Here is a 13,677-nt window from a genome sequence, read left to right on the forward strand (position 1 = left end):
ATATTATTTTACATTAAAATAGATAATTTTAATTAATATTTTTATTTTATTTTATTATAAACAAAAGGAAATAAAGAGAGAGGAATGGAAAAACTGGTACAAAAGCCTTGCGAGGTCTCGAAAAGCGTTCGGGGGAAGAATGTCTACCGAGGCTTCGCGGCGGTTGTCACGGGCTCAATTGGAGTTCCGGGTCGTGACAATTCGATTGGTATCAGAGCAAAGGGAAAGATAACCCTATTCCTGGGAACTCTCGCATATGATCTATGGCGAAGTATGACTCTCCGCCCAGGAGCTTGGAAGAGGAAGGAAGGGACTGCTCCGCAATTCCGTAAGTGGTAGCTGGAGTGAAGTGCACCTCTTGCCGAGTGCTCTGATAGGTACCATTGGATGCCATTATGCCCTGAGGGGTTGAGTCGAATTCGATTGGTATCAGAGCATGGTTTAAAGATCAAAGATTTTGGTTTTAAAGATATGGATTTTAAAATTTTTGGTTTTAAAGTTGTTTTAAGAAATCCACACTGACACTGCGTGACCCCGGATTAAGTTAAATTAAGTCGAATAGAATGCATGAGTCTGCATATAGAGACCTATTTGTTTTCAAGGTGTGTAAGAGATTAAGTGATTGTTGTTAGACATTCTCCCTCAAGCTGTGGGAGCAATGTAAGTAAATGGCAAAAGAAGAAAAAGGGAGAACTTGAAACAGACTCGAAAAAGGATCAAGATGATAATGATCCTAAAGCTGTTTAGTACCTTGTTGAAGCTTGTAATATTGTAATCCTAGGCAGATGCAGTATAAGAAGGATAATAATCCCCTGTATAAAAGTCTTAAGAGTTGACTTTTGTCTTGTATAATATAAACGGATGATGGAGTAGTTGTTTAAAGGACAGAAGGAGTGTAAAAATCTTTTAGTATGACAAAGGTAGATTAGTAATATAAGTATTGAGGATGAATAATTATCTTAGTTGCAAGATCGATTATTTTAAATAAGTACTGAAGGTTGAAATAAAAAGCCATTAATGGTTCCAGCAATTATTAGATTTAATAACGATTAAACCTTGCAGTACTATGAATTGATCACCAGTTAACGGGGTTAAGTCAAGGATTATAAATTTGAGTATGGAGGGAATTAGAAGGTGATACCGTAAAATTTTAAGATGAGGAATATAATCGGTTACGACTATGAGAATAGTGAGATACTATCAATAATGAATCATTAAGCGTGTGATGAAGTTGTGATCTATTGAACCATATGGGAAGACTGTCCTAAGGTGAGACATAGAATATGAGGATTTTTGGAGATGCTTATAGAGGGAGATATAAATTGTAAAGTATGTTTTCCCCCACAAGTTTTAATTTATTTGAGAAATTATCATGGTAAAGATATGTGAATATTGATAATGAAATATGCCCTAAGGGATGACGGTGGCATATCACATAGATAATATAGATATGTTGGGGTTAGTATCCCGATCATGCATCTGTGATAGAAAATTTACTTTGCTAATTGTGGTATGGACTCAAAAAGGAGCCAAGCCGTTGAGAATGACTAAGGTAGTAACTCCAAAAGTAAAAGATTTGTTTTAATTAAGTAGATTCCAACGGCTACATTTAAATAAATTACCTTGTGGAGTATTAAGATCAATAATGTATTGATCAAAGTCAAATCTTAAGAAATAAAGAGGATGAGAGATTAATGAGAAGGGACATCAATGTTAAGTAACGAATTTGTGAATAAAGGATTACGACGGTGGCATAGAAAATGAGTACTATAAAGGATTACTATGAGGATTTATAATTCTTGTATTAACTCAGTTGATTGAAAAGTGATTAAATGAAGCAACTATTGTGGTAAACAGCGGAATAGTGGAGTTGACTAGAGTCTTGTTTATAGTTAGTGACTGCAGCACCGATTATAGACAAGAGGCTACGTTGACTCTTTAACTTGGGAAACCACTTAGTATAATCCTAAATGACATAAGGACTCATGATCGAGAGGATTATTGCTGATCAAATTCTAAAGGGTAATAATAGATATAAGTGAAGTATTCAAGTTGAGTTGGAAACAAATACGAGGAGAAACTCAAGATTCCCTAAAAAGGAGATAACAGGAGAAGTTGAGCATCGAATAAAAGATAATACCCCGCCTTTTCTTTGAGTTGTTAAGTGAAATTTTGAGGACAAAATTTTATTTTAAGGGGAATAGTGTTGTCAAACCCTGCTTTGTAAAATAATTATAATGTCATTCACATGCTCGATAGAATGTTTGTATATTTAGGAAGTTCGAGAAATCGTTAAAAGACGATATTGCCCCTAATGGTACCATTGAGTCGATTAAGCCTCGAACTAGTTCAAATAGGAATTTTAAGGTGAAATTAAGAGTTTCACAGTTCAGGGATGACTCAAAATGGTAATTCGGAGTTTGAGGATCAATTCGGAGTCAAACCGAAATTTTCACTATTTAGGGGCAAAATCGTAATTTTTCCACCCACGGATAAATTTTGAGATTTTGAGAGAATTTAGATCACATTTGACAAATTGGAGAATGGTATGAGTATAAGGGATGAAAAATATGTCTATGGGCAATTTTTCAATTTTTGGGGCAAAAATGTAATTTTTCACTTTACGGGGGTAAAAGTGTAATTTTTAAAATTTGCTCCACTAAAACTTTGGAAAAGTCTAGAAATTTCATGGAAGACATGGATAAGTGAAGAAGATTGAGTGGTAGAAAAAGAAAGTCAAAAAGATGGCTAGAAAAAAATAAAATAATAAAATATTCAAAAGGTAAATAAAATAATAATATTTTTTTAAGCCTATTAAAAGGCTTGAAAGTTCCAGAATTCTTCATTTGGAGGGTCAGCCAAAACCAGCAGGAGAGAGAGAGAAATAAGAACCAACCCTAGAGTGAGAAAATTCAAAGAAAAAGTGTGATTTTTCAAGGAATCAAGTGTTTAAAGGTATGATTTTTCAAGCTTTGCTTAAGATTTATCATTTCCATGCATTTCTCCTTATTTTTCATGGTTAAATTATGTGTTTTGATGATGGATTCAAATTTGATCATATGGGTTTAGAGAGAGAAAGTTGTTAGATTAATTTGATTTTGAACTATGTTAGTGTTTGGTGTTAGTTTAGCATGTTTATGAGTAAAACAACAAGAAAAATATTCATTTTCTCCATGAATTTCTCTAGGTCGAATCTAGCCAATGGTGTGTGAGGATGAGGTTGACTTTATTTTAAGAGAATTAGATGGAAAAATGATGAATTATGAGGTTGAAAATTAAATGGGAATTTTTTGTGCAAAAAAATTGAAATTTCTACCCACTATGGGTAAAAGCGTAATTTGTGATCCGAACTGATAAATTGGACCACATTCACAGTCATTGAGGTATTGTGGATATAATTGGATAATTGAAATTGAAATGGATGGGATTGGAGTTGAATTGGAGATTTTAGAAATTTACACCGTGTATAGACGAGTTAGGTCGGACACTGTGATTAAGCGATTGTCCAAACATTTCACACCCTATCTAGTGCATACGCATGGATAAAAGCCTGAAATAATATATATTGATTTGACACAAACTATTGAATTTTTTGTGTCATGTATTGTGGATAGGTGGTGAGATATCTGATACGGGTAAAAGACTACACCCGAGGATCGAAAATAGGAGTATATCTACTCCTAGTATAGTGAGTAAACTTACTATCGTCTTAATTATCTAGAGTAGATTTATTTAATTGTGTGATTTTATGGAAAAATGATTTAATTGGAAAATTATTGTGTTTTATGGGAAAATGGGATTTTATAAAATAATTTTATAAAATTTTTGAAAATTTAATAATGATTTCAAAAATAGAGTAATTGGAGACCTATACTATGATTGTGTTGTTTATCCATGATTTTACATTAAATGGCTTATGATAAATGTGGGTATGACTGGTTATTTTTATGATTTAAAGAATATGTGAACTGCTTTGATTTGCCGTGAATGTGTTAAGTGAGCCATGTCATACTATTGTGATTTTATTGGTTGGTGGATTATAAAGTGGGCACTGCAGTGATGGGGGTTCCGTGGGCCAGCCTAATTTGAGGGGCACGGTTCTCAATTATTGAGCTTACCTCGATTGGAGAGGCACGTAGGATAACTCCCGAGGTATGATTTGAGTACACTTCACGTTGGCCACCACATGAAATTGGGACTCAGCCAACTCCAAGGAACGGCTGTGTTGTCAGAGGTGAAATGTGTTTGTGTGTGTGACAATAAACAGCCTTGGCCATCTCGGTAAGATGCCTTCGCGGGGTATCCCCGAGAATAGATTTTTGGCAAGGGCCAAGTTTTTGAAAAGTGCATAAGCCATGTTGAGTAATTGAATGAAATCCAATTATTTATATGGGTTGGGATGAATTATTTTAATTGTCTCCTATTACTCGGCTTTAGATTATTTTGATGATGTCTGTCTACTCACTGAGATTTTATAATGTCACCCCTTCTTTCTATACATTTTTCAGGCTCATAATAAGCAGTAGACTGTCAATATCATCGAGAAGTAAATTTCGGAGTTGCATCCTAGAAAGCAAGGTTATAGACTTAAACCTTCTCAGTTATTTGGGGGCCCACGTGTCATTGTAATTTAAATTGCATACTCCAGTTTTCTATATTATAGTATGTATAAATTTATTTTGTTTTATGTGCAGAAAATTAATTTTTGATGTTTCAAAAATATATATATATATATTATTTTACATTAAAATAGATAATTTTAATTAATATTTTTATTTTATTTTATTATAAAAAAAAGGAAATAAAGAGAGAGGAATGGAAAAACTGGTACAAAAGCCTTGCGAGGTCTCGAAAAGCGTTCGGGGAAAGAATGTCTATCGAGGCTTCGCGACGGTTGTCACGGGCTCAATTGGAGTTCCGGGTCGTGACACTTTGTGACTCACATGTTATTTTCCCTCACTATTTTTGTTGCAAATTAGTGCTAGCACTATCTTGCTAGCAGCTAGTGTCATGAAGACATAATCCATTCATTTCTCATTGGTAGGTGTCTAGAAGCCTCTTGATGCGTTGCAAGTCAAGTCATGTTCCACTGATGAGTTAGTCTATGTTATGTTTATGTTGATAGACTATGCACATGTTTTATGGATTATGAGTATGTTATAATAATGTAGCCAATTGTTTGGGCATAGTAAATTATGAATGTTATGTTAAATTTATGAAGTGGCTCAAAAGCCCATATGAACACCCGAGGGTGTTAGGAAATGGTGCACTGAAAATGTGGCACTTTGATGATATATGAAATGTTGCACTTACGCTAATATGTTGAGAAGTTCCATATTTGTGTAATGTTACATATGATGGTATGCATGAGTTGACATTGTATGCCTATGGATGTTTATGTATACTTTCGCTTTGATGAATGTTTAATGATGAATGATAAAGAGGCATGCTTAGGCCTAAAAGGCTATACCTGTCTAGGTTCATGTATCGATCATGTTCCACCATAAAATGGGATGTGACAAAGTTGGTATCAAAGCTTTAAGTTCATAGAGTCCTAGGATTTCTCTGGTTGTTAGATGAATGTTTGGAGTCACAAGTTGAAATCTTGTTTTCGTTTTGTGTACCCGGGCACAAAGCAAAATCAAAGACCCGCATATAATTCCTTGTTTGTCCACCCATTATATACTTAAGAGATATGTCTAATAGTGCTGTGAGTCTATAATGTTGAGTGTTACAACATATGTTGCTTTTGTCTAGGTGAGATATGCCATCCAAGACACGAGTTAAAGATAGAGGAGCGGCAAAGCATGATGTTCCCATAGAGACGACTGATAGACCACATATGCCTACTGCTAAGGGTTGTGACAAATGCGACAAGGCAACTACTTCAGGGAGGACTGATACTTTCGCTAGTGTACAAACAAAGGGACAAGTTCTCGAAGTAGCAATTGAAGGATAGCCTCCAAAGGTAGTAGCACCTACAATTAGGGTAGTGACTTTAAAGGATTTAGTTATCGGCTTACAAAGAGTCGATTATACCATGGAGCTTCTTGCTCAAGAGATCTTGGATCAGAGGTGACGGGGTGATGATTGTCTAACAATTCAAGCATCTCCTGGGTCACAAAGTCAGGGTGACCAACCATAGGCTAGCATGGTTAGAGTTAGGACTAAGGTTCAGCTATCAAAGTTCATGAAGCTGAAACCTTTTACATTTTTTGGATCAGATGCATCACAGGATGCCTAAAATTTTCTTAGATGACAGTGAGGTCATATGCAATGCTTTGAGTCACTCTAACACTCGGATGGTGGAGGTAGCCGCATTTAGATTGGGTGAAGTAGCTCAACAATGGTATGATCAGCTACATAGAGGTAGAGCACCTGGTGCTACATCGATTATTGGACAAGAGTTTAGTACAGCTTTTCTGGAGCATTTTCTACCTGTTAATGTTAAAGACGCTAGAGCCCGTGAGTTTGAGATGTTGGTACAAACTTTGGGTATGACAGTGCTAGAGTACAATATCAAATTTACTAACTTGTCTCGGTATGCACCTTACTTAGTGGCTACTAAGGAGATGAGAGTATGAGGTTCGTTAATGGATTAGTACGACCTTTATATAGGTCCGTAGTGCCCAAAGAGTTCACTAATTACTCAAAGGTAGTGAACTGTGCTCAAAGGCTAGAGATAAAGGATACAGAGACTAAAGGAGATTAGGATAAGCCCAAAAGGGCTAGAATTGAGAGCCAATAGAGAGGTTCACAAACATTCAAACAAGGGAGTGGTTCTAGTGGCAATTCTAAGAAAAGCAAGAAAGTTGCCAAACCATTGAGGTAATAGACCACAAGACAGTCTTAGGGAGATAAAACATTATGTTATTCATGTGGTAGGAGGCATAAAGGGCAATGTCTCCAAGGATCCACCTCTTGTTATTCGTGTGGGTTGACTGGTCATTTTATTAGAGATTGTCCCAATGGTCGGAGGACTCAAGGGTCGACGTAAAGACAGACACAGCCAGCTTTACCTGCCCCATCCGTAACTACTCAGATTGGTAGAAAGGTTAAAGGAGCTAAAGGTCGAGGTGTTGGTAATTCATCCCAAGGTAGAGGATTTGGAGCCTAAGGGACCACTAGTTGAGGACAGGTCAGAGTTTATGTTTTGACTCAACAAGATGCTCAAGCATCCAATGTAGCTGTTACAAGTATAGTACTCATTTGTTCTATTGATGCACATGTATTGTATGACCCTAGTGCTACGCATTCATATGTATCCCCATACTTTGCGTCTAGATTAGGTGTGAAGTGCTCCAAAAGTGAGCAAAACTTAGTACTTACCACACCTTTGACAAAGGTGTTTATGGCAAGGCATGAGCATAGAGATTGTATTGTTCGGATTGGGAGTAAGGACACTTCAACAAATCTAATTTTGTTGGACATGTTATAGTTTGATGCGATATTGGGTATGGAATAGTTGTCACCAAATTATGCTTGTGTTGATTAACACTACAAGGTGGTACACCTTAACTATTTAAGAGAGAAACCATTTAGTATCTAAGGCGATCATAGTACAATGACAGGTAATATGATTTTAGCTTTAGAGGGTAAGAGACTGATTGGTCATGGATGTCAAGGATTCTTAGCATTAGTTAAAGACACCTAGACGGTGGTGGGTGGGGTGGCTGACATGCCAATTTTGAGGGAGTTCACTGATGTGTCTCCCGAAGAGTTGCCTAGATTACCCCTAGATAAAGATATAGAGTTTTTCATCGACTTAGTATAGGTACAAGTCCTATATCTATACCACCATATCGAATGGCACTAGTTAAGAGAGCTCAAGGATCAGTTAGAGGACTTGTTGGACAAGGGGTTAATTCATCTTAGTGTGTCACCATGGGGTGCACCGATGCTATTCGTAAAAAAAAGGATGGTTTAATGAGACTGCATTACTGATAGTTGAACAAGGCGACGGTGAAGAATAAGTATCCTTTACCATGAATTGATGATTTGTTTGATCAGCTCTAGAAAACCCAATGTTTTTCTAAGATTAACTTAAGGTTAACCTATCATAAGTTGAGAATTAGGAAAGAGGATGTGCCTAATATTGCCTTTCGTACTAAGTATGGGCATTATGAGTTCTTGGTGATGTCATTTGGGCTTACGAATGCCTCAGATGCTTTTATGGACATGATGAACTGAGTGTTCAAGCTATACTTAGATAATTTTGTGTTGGTATTTATTGACGATATGCTTAAGAAGTAGAGAGAAGCATGAGTAGCATTTAAGGATAATGCTTCAGACTTTGAGAGACCATGAGTTTTATGACAAGATTTCTTAGTGTGAGTTTTAGCTTGAAAATGTTAGCTTCTTGAGCCACATAGTACCAAAGGAAGGTGTGATGGTGGACCTAAAAAAGATTGAGGCCATCAAGAAATGTCCAAGATTTACCTTAGTGACTAAGATACGAAGTTTTGTTAAGATTGGCCATATATTATAACAGTCCGTTAAGGATTTCTCAAAGATGACAGCTCCCATGACTAAGTTGACACAGAAAGGTGTCAAATTTATATGGACAGATGCATGTAAGGAGAGCTTTAGGAAGCTCGAGACTTGTCTTACCATACTCTAGTGTTGAGGTTGCCTTATGGTAAAATGGGTGACATAGTTTATTGTGACGCATCATGAGTAGGACTTAGATGTGTGTTAATGCAATGTGGAAAGGTGATAGCGTACACGTCAAGATAGCTTAAGAAGCATGATCATAATTACCCCACACATGATTTATAGATGGTTGTTAGCTTTAAAATTGTTATTGTTTTGATTATGACAAAATGATCAAATTTGCTTGAGCATTATTTGAGTAATCCTTGACAATTTCTTGAAATGATTTAACTCCCACACACTTGTTCTTACATTGACACAAGCTTGACTCTTGAAGTTATTGAACTATATCTATAAGCTTGTATGGCTTAGTTGTATGAGTGCTTATGATTCTCATTCATTAAAGTTTGATTTAAAGATTAAAGGAAAATCTTGATGCACTCATTAAGGAGGAGTTTTGAATATATTGTTTAATGATGAAAAAGAAAAAGAAGAGAAAGAAGACTAAATCAAATAGAGTTAAATAGGTCTTCATGTTTAATTTATGTGTGTGATGCTCAGTTTTGGTTTTGTTGAATATTATGTAAAGAAAAATAGATGCATTGACTAAGGGGGAGCACCTCATTATGCATAAAGATTTGAAGCATTCATATTGAACATAGACATTGCATTCTTAATCTAGGAGTGTTTCATGATTAACAAAAATAAGAGATAGAGAATGTTGACTCTATATGTTTTTTATGATAGCAAAATTTTCCCATTCATTGATGTCTAATTATATTGTTTAAGTGTGTGTGAGAAAGATTAAATTCATTAATATATTTGGTATTTGTAAGCAAGTCAAGATGCTTGTTCAGTTGCAAGATTCGTTAATTGGTTAAACAAGCAAAGAAGAAAGAGCTACAATTGAGTCACAAAACAGAAGCCTCTTAGTCGGATGATGATGGGAGTTAGTCAGCTAAAATTTAAAAATGAAGTTGGCTGGTTCAAGAGTAGATTGCAAAACAGAGAAGACTTAGTCGACCAAGAAGGATGGTTAGTCGACTAAGAGCCTCCTGCCAAAAATCTAGACTTCAAAACAAAAACAACTTAATCGACTAAGAAGAAAATTAGTTGACTAAAAGCTTACTACCAGAAATCTGGACTTCAAAATAAAAACAACTTAATCGACTAAAAAGGCAGTTAGTCGACTAAGTGCTCACTGCCAAAAATTGGGATCAGAAGATAGAGACAACTTAGTCGACTAAGAGCACAGTTAGTCAACTAAGATCATTCTGTCAAAAAATTTGAATTGAGCACTAGAAGACAAAATAACGGCTAGAAACGGCTATTTTCTATCTCCAACGCCATAATTTATTTTACAAGTATTTAAAGCCTCTCCAATAGTCGAAAACAAAAGAGAGAAGCCATTCAAAGTGATTTTGAGCTTAGAAGACCAAAAACCTTCTTTTTTCACTTGTATTTCACTCCTACTCTTTGAAAAAGTATTTGAGCTTAGCTTTGTACATCTTAGATCAGCTAGGTGATCAATTGTACTTCATCTTTCCTTCATCTTCTATGCTTAGAGTGTCTCGCACACTCTAAGGGAATTTATTCAAGCTTGGATTACTTGATTGAGCGTATAGGTTCTAAGTTAGCCTAGAAAAATTAGTTGTTGGGTTTTGGTTGATCCTGGTAAAAGCCATTGTGAAAGGTTTTGGCAGAGCCTGGTAAAAGCCATTGTAAAGCTTGGTGAAAGCTTGGTGAAAGCTTGTGAATTTCACCGTTCATAGTGATTCACCGTTCATAGTGATTGGTTTGGAAAATCCTTGGTTAAACAATCAAGGTAGTAAATGTAAGTCTTGGACCGAACCACTATAAATTCTTGTGTGATTGTCTGCTCTATTTTAGTTTTTCATTCGTCCTTAAATCTTTCTTTTATCTTGCATTTGTCCCCAATTAGAAGTCAATTTTCGTAAGAGCCAAAAAGTGTTATTCACCCCCGTCTAGCACATTTACTTGGGACCAACAAGTAGTATTAGAGCCTAACCCCTATTATTAAGGTCAACACCTTTAGAAAGATCCAAATGGCTCTTCAAAATCCATAGTTGCTGAGGGAAAATCAACAAAAGACCATCTCTATTTGTTGGCTCAAATTACCGTTATTGGAGTACTAAAATGTCCATTTATGTTAAGGCTTATGACTATGAGTTATGGTATGTCATTACCGATAGTCCTTTCATTCCTATGATTACAAATTCAGTAAATGATGAGAAAACTCCCAAAGATAGAAATAAGTGGACTGAAGTTGAAATTAGGAGAGTACAAATGAACTCTAAGGTCATGCACACTCTCATTTATGCACTTGATTATAGAGAATATGATAAAGTGTTCATGTGTAAAAGTTCTAAGGAAATTTGGCAAAAATTAGAATTGGAGAAACAAATATGCAAAAGAAATTGGAATACAACTCCTGCGAGAATCAATGTTCAACAAGCAACATGGCAAATGTGGACAAGAAATCAAGTGAAGATGAATCCTCAAATCAAATTGAATTATGCCTCATGGCTCTTGAAGAGATAAAGGTAATGTCATCATCTTGTGAACTTAATTCATATGCTTTTCATGAATTGCATGATGCTTTTAAGGATTTAGCATTTTAGTTTGAGAAAATGAATATGAAGCCCAAAAAATTATTTCCATATTCGATGTTGAAAATGAATTTTTGATGAAAGCAAAAATTTACTTGGAAAAAGAAAATGAAAATTTGGAAAAGGATTTTGATGCTTACCAAAAGAAAATTGATATTTTGGAAAAAGGAAATTTTGATGTGAAGAGAAAATTTGAAGATTTATTAAATAAGAAAGAAAAGGCTTTCATGAATTCCTCATCTTCCAAAATGACCAAATGCAATCATTGCACATTTTTTATTTATTATTCATACACTTGTCCAATTAAAAAATGTTTACCTTATAAATTTAGACAAGTGTGGGTTCCAAAAGGAACTTTATGCAACGAGACTAACTTTCAAGGATCTAAAACAATTTGGATACCAAAAATCAAATAAAAATGTCTCTTGTAGGTGTGCTAGAGCAATGAGGAACAATTCTTGAAGAATGAATTCTCTCTAGCCACATATAAAGGAAAATGGGTGATCTCTATGCTCTTTTTTTTATGCTAGAAATTCATGCAGGGCCCAACTACCCTATTAAATTTTATTAATTACGAAATAAAAAGTACAAATGAGGGGGACCTAAACCATACCTCCAAATTACATGATCATAAAAAAGTTTCGGAGAAGCACCTAGAGTAAGGAAAACCATTTTACGTGCATAAATTTTGATGCTATGGTAAAACAAATATTCCTTACTATTACATTGAGACAATAAACTAAAATAAAATTTAAAACAGGAAATGAAAATAAGAAAAGCACCTAGAGTGGAGTGTTTCATTTTATGACCATAATTTTTACCATCGTCATAAAATTGAAACACTTCCATATTACAAAAATCTATGTGAAAAACAAAAGAAGAAAAATAAATTAAGAGCACTACTCCTTTACATTCATTTGAAGCGAACATAAGGTAAACTAACTTTATCTAATCTAGGAATACCTTTAAGCTGACCTTTTGCTTGTGAAAATACCTGTAAGTTCTGGTGCGTATGCCCCTAATTTGAAAGATGGTCTGCTGCCTGGTTTCCTTCTCTATGGATGTACGAAATCTGAAAAGATATACCACTCAAGGATCTGCGAATGGAAGCAAGCAAATACCGAGTCCTATAAGATCCCTGATGACCCTCATTTATCATGTGTACCACTACTTTTGCATCCATTTCTATCCAAAGTCTAGTAACATTGTACTCAATACACAAAAGTAATCCCCTATGTAGTGCCATTAACTCTGCCTGTAATGAATCACACAGTCCAAATTTTTCAGAAAATCCAAAAATCATGGTACTTGTATGATCTCGAAAAAGTCCTCCTCCAACAGCATTCTGAAAATTATGCTTGAAAGTCCCATCAACATTCAACTTAAACTCACCTACTGATGGTTTATGCCAAAAGAATATTTTTGGTGGATGTGGGGCTACTTGCTGAAATATTGGACCCCATGCCTAAGCAATCTGTAGATCTCCCCTCCATTGCCACCAGTGGAATTACCTCCCATGAAATAATTGGTGGATAAGTTTGAGTACTCTCCACACCACTCTATTAGGATACATACCAAGGTTCCTATGTTTCGCATCATTCCTTTCAACCCATAAGAACCAAAAAATAAATAAAGGCATTAACGTGCATATGTGTCCTTTTTTCGTATAATCACTAGAGAACCACCATGCCCATATAATTTGATAAACATTCTGGGGATGAGTTATGTTGATTTGGAAAAATTTTGTAAAATAATTCCAAACCTGTGTAGCAATTGGGCATTCCAGCATGACATGCAAGAAAGACTCTTCTGAATTGCAATGTTGGCATTTAGAAACTAACTGGAATCCTTTGGTTTTCAATCGCATGTCAACTAGGATCCAATCTTGTAACAACCTCTAAAGGAAAAAAAAGATAGTTAAAGGAATGCTTTTATGCCAAATTAAATTGAACACTTAATTTACCGATTGGCGTTGTCGAATCATCTCCCAAGCGGACTTAGTATTGAATTGCCCATCCGAGGTTGGCACCCAATACACCCTATCATCACTAGAAGGATCTATCGAAATTTTTAGAATTTCCATTTAAACATCCTCCTGCAACATATTGTTCAACTTATCCACATTCCATTTTCCATCCTCATAGAAATAGGAGACTCTCGACATCGATGAAACAAATGATGGAAAACGATTAACCAAGGGAGTTTCACCCATCCAACAATCAGGCCAGAAGAATAACTCACCCTTACCAATCCGCCATCTAGTGTATTGCTCTGTGGTTGGGCAAATTGGCAACCATCCATTTCCATGTTTGTGAATCATGAAGTTTCGGCTAAACATACCTCATAATTTTGCCAGTACAATATTTAGTCTACATAAATCGCATCCAAATGTTGTTACAGGACATAAACCTCCACCAAAGCTTCATGCTAAATGCCTCAAACACATCACCTAGGC

At 35.5% G+C, this 13,677-nt stretch overlaps 1 protein-coding gene across 1 annotated transcript; it reads right to left on the reverse strand.

The window, feature by feature from the left end:
• Window positions 1–12,240: 12,240 nt before the first annotated feature.
• Window positions 12,241–13,529, reverse strand: LOC148763091 (uncharacterized). The gene is made up of 3 exons (XM_088805732.1): window positions 13,464–13,529; window positions 12,985–13,119; window positions 12,241–12,567 (listed from the first exon to the last, which is right to left on the reverse strand). Exons 1-3 carry the CDS (start codon window positions 13,527–13,529, stop codon window positions 12,241–12,243), a joined length of 528 nt encoding a protein of 175 aa, XP_088661858.1.
• Between the last annotated feature and the right edge of the window lie 148 nt (window positions 13,530–13,677).

Source organism: Theobroma cacao, chromosome 4 (assembly GCF_053813885.1).
Source record: "Theobroma cacao isolate CCN51 chromosome 4, ASM5381388v1, whole genome shotgun sequence".
Classification (NCBI taxonomy): domain Eukaryota; kingdom Viridiplantae; phylum Streptophyta; class Magnoliopsida; order Malvales; family Malvaceae; genus Theobroma; species Theobroma cacao.

What these genes read in the sequence shown, in the direction of transcription:
- LOC148763091 (XM_088805732.1), bottom strand. Translation starts at nt 13,529, where the DNA reads ATGGAAATGGATGGTTGCCAATTTGCCCAACCACAGAGCAATACACTA. An exon ending in TAGATGGCGGATTGGTAAGG is followed by an intron (nt 13,120 to 13,463) that starts GTGAGTTATTCT and finishes TTTTTCCTTTAG; the next exon opens with AGGTTGTTACAAGATTGGAT. An exon ending in AATGCCCAATTGCTACACAG is followed by an intron (nt 12,568 to 12,984) that starts GTTTGGAATTAT and finishes CATAATTTTCAG; the next exon opens with AATGCTGTTGGAGGAGGACT.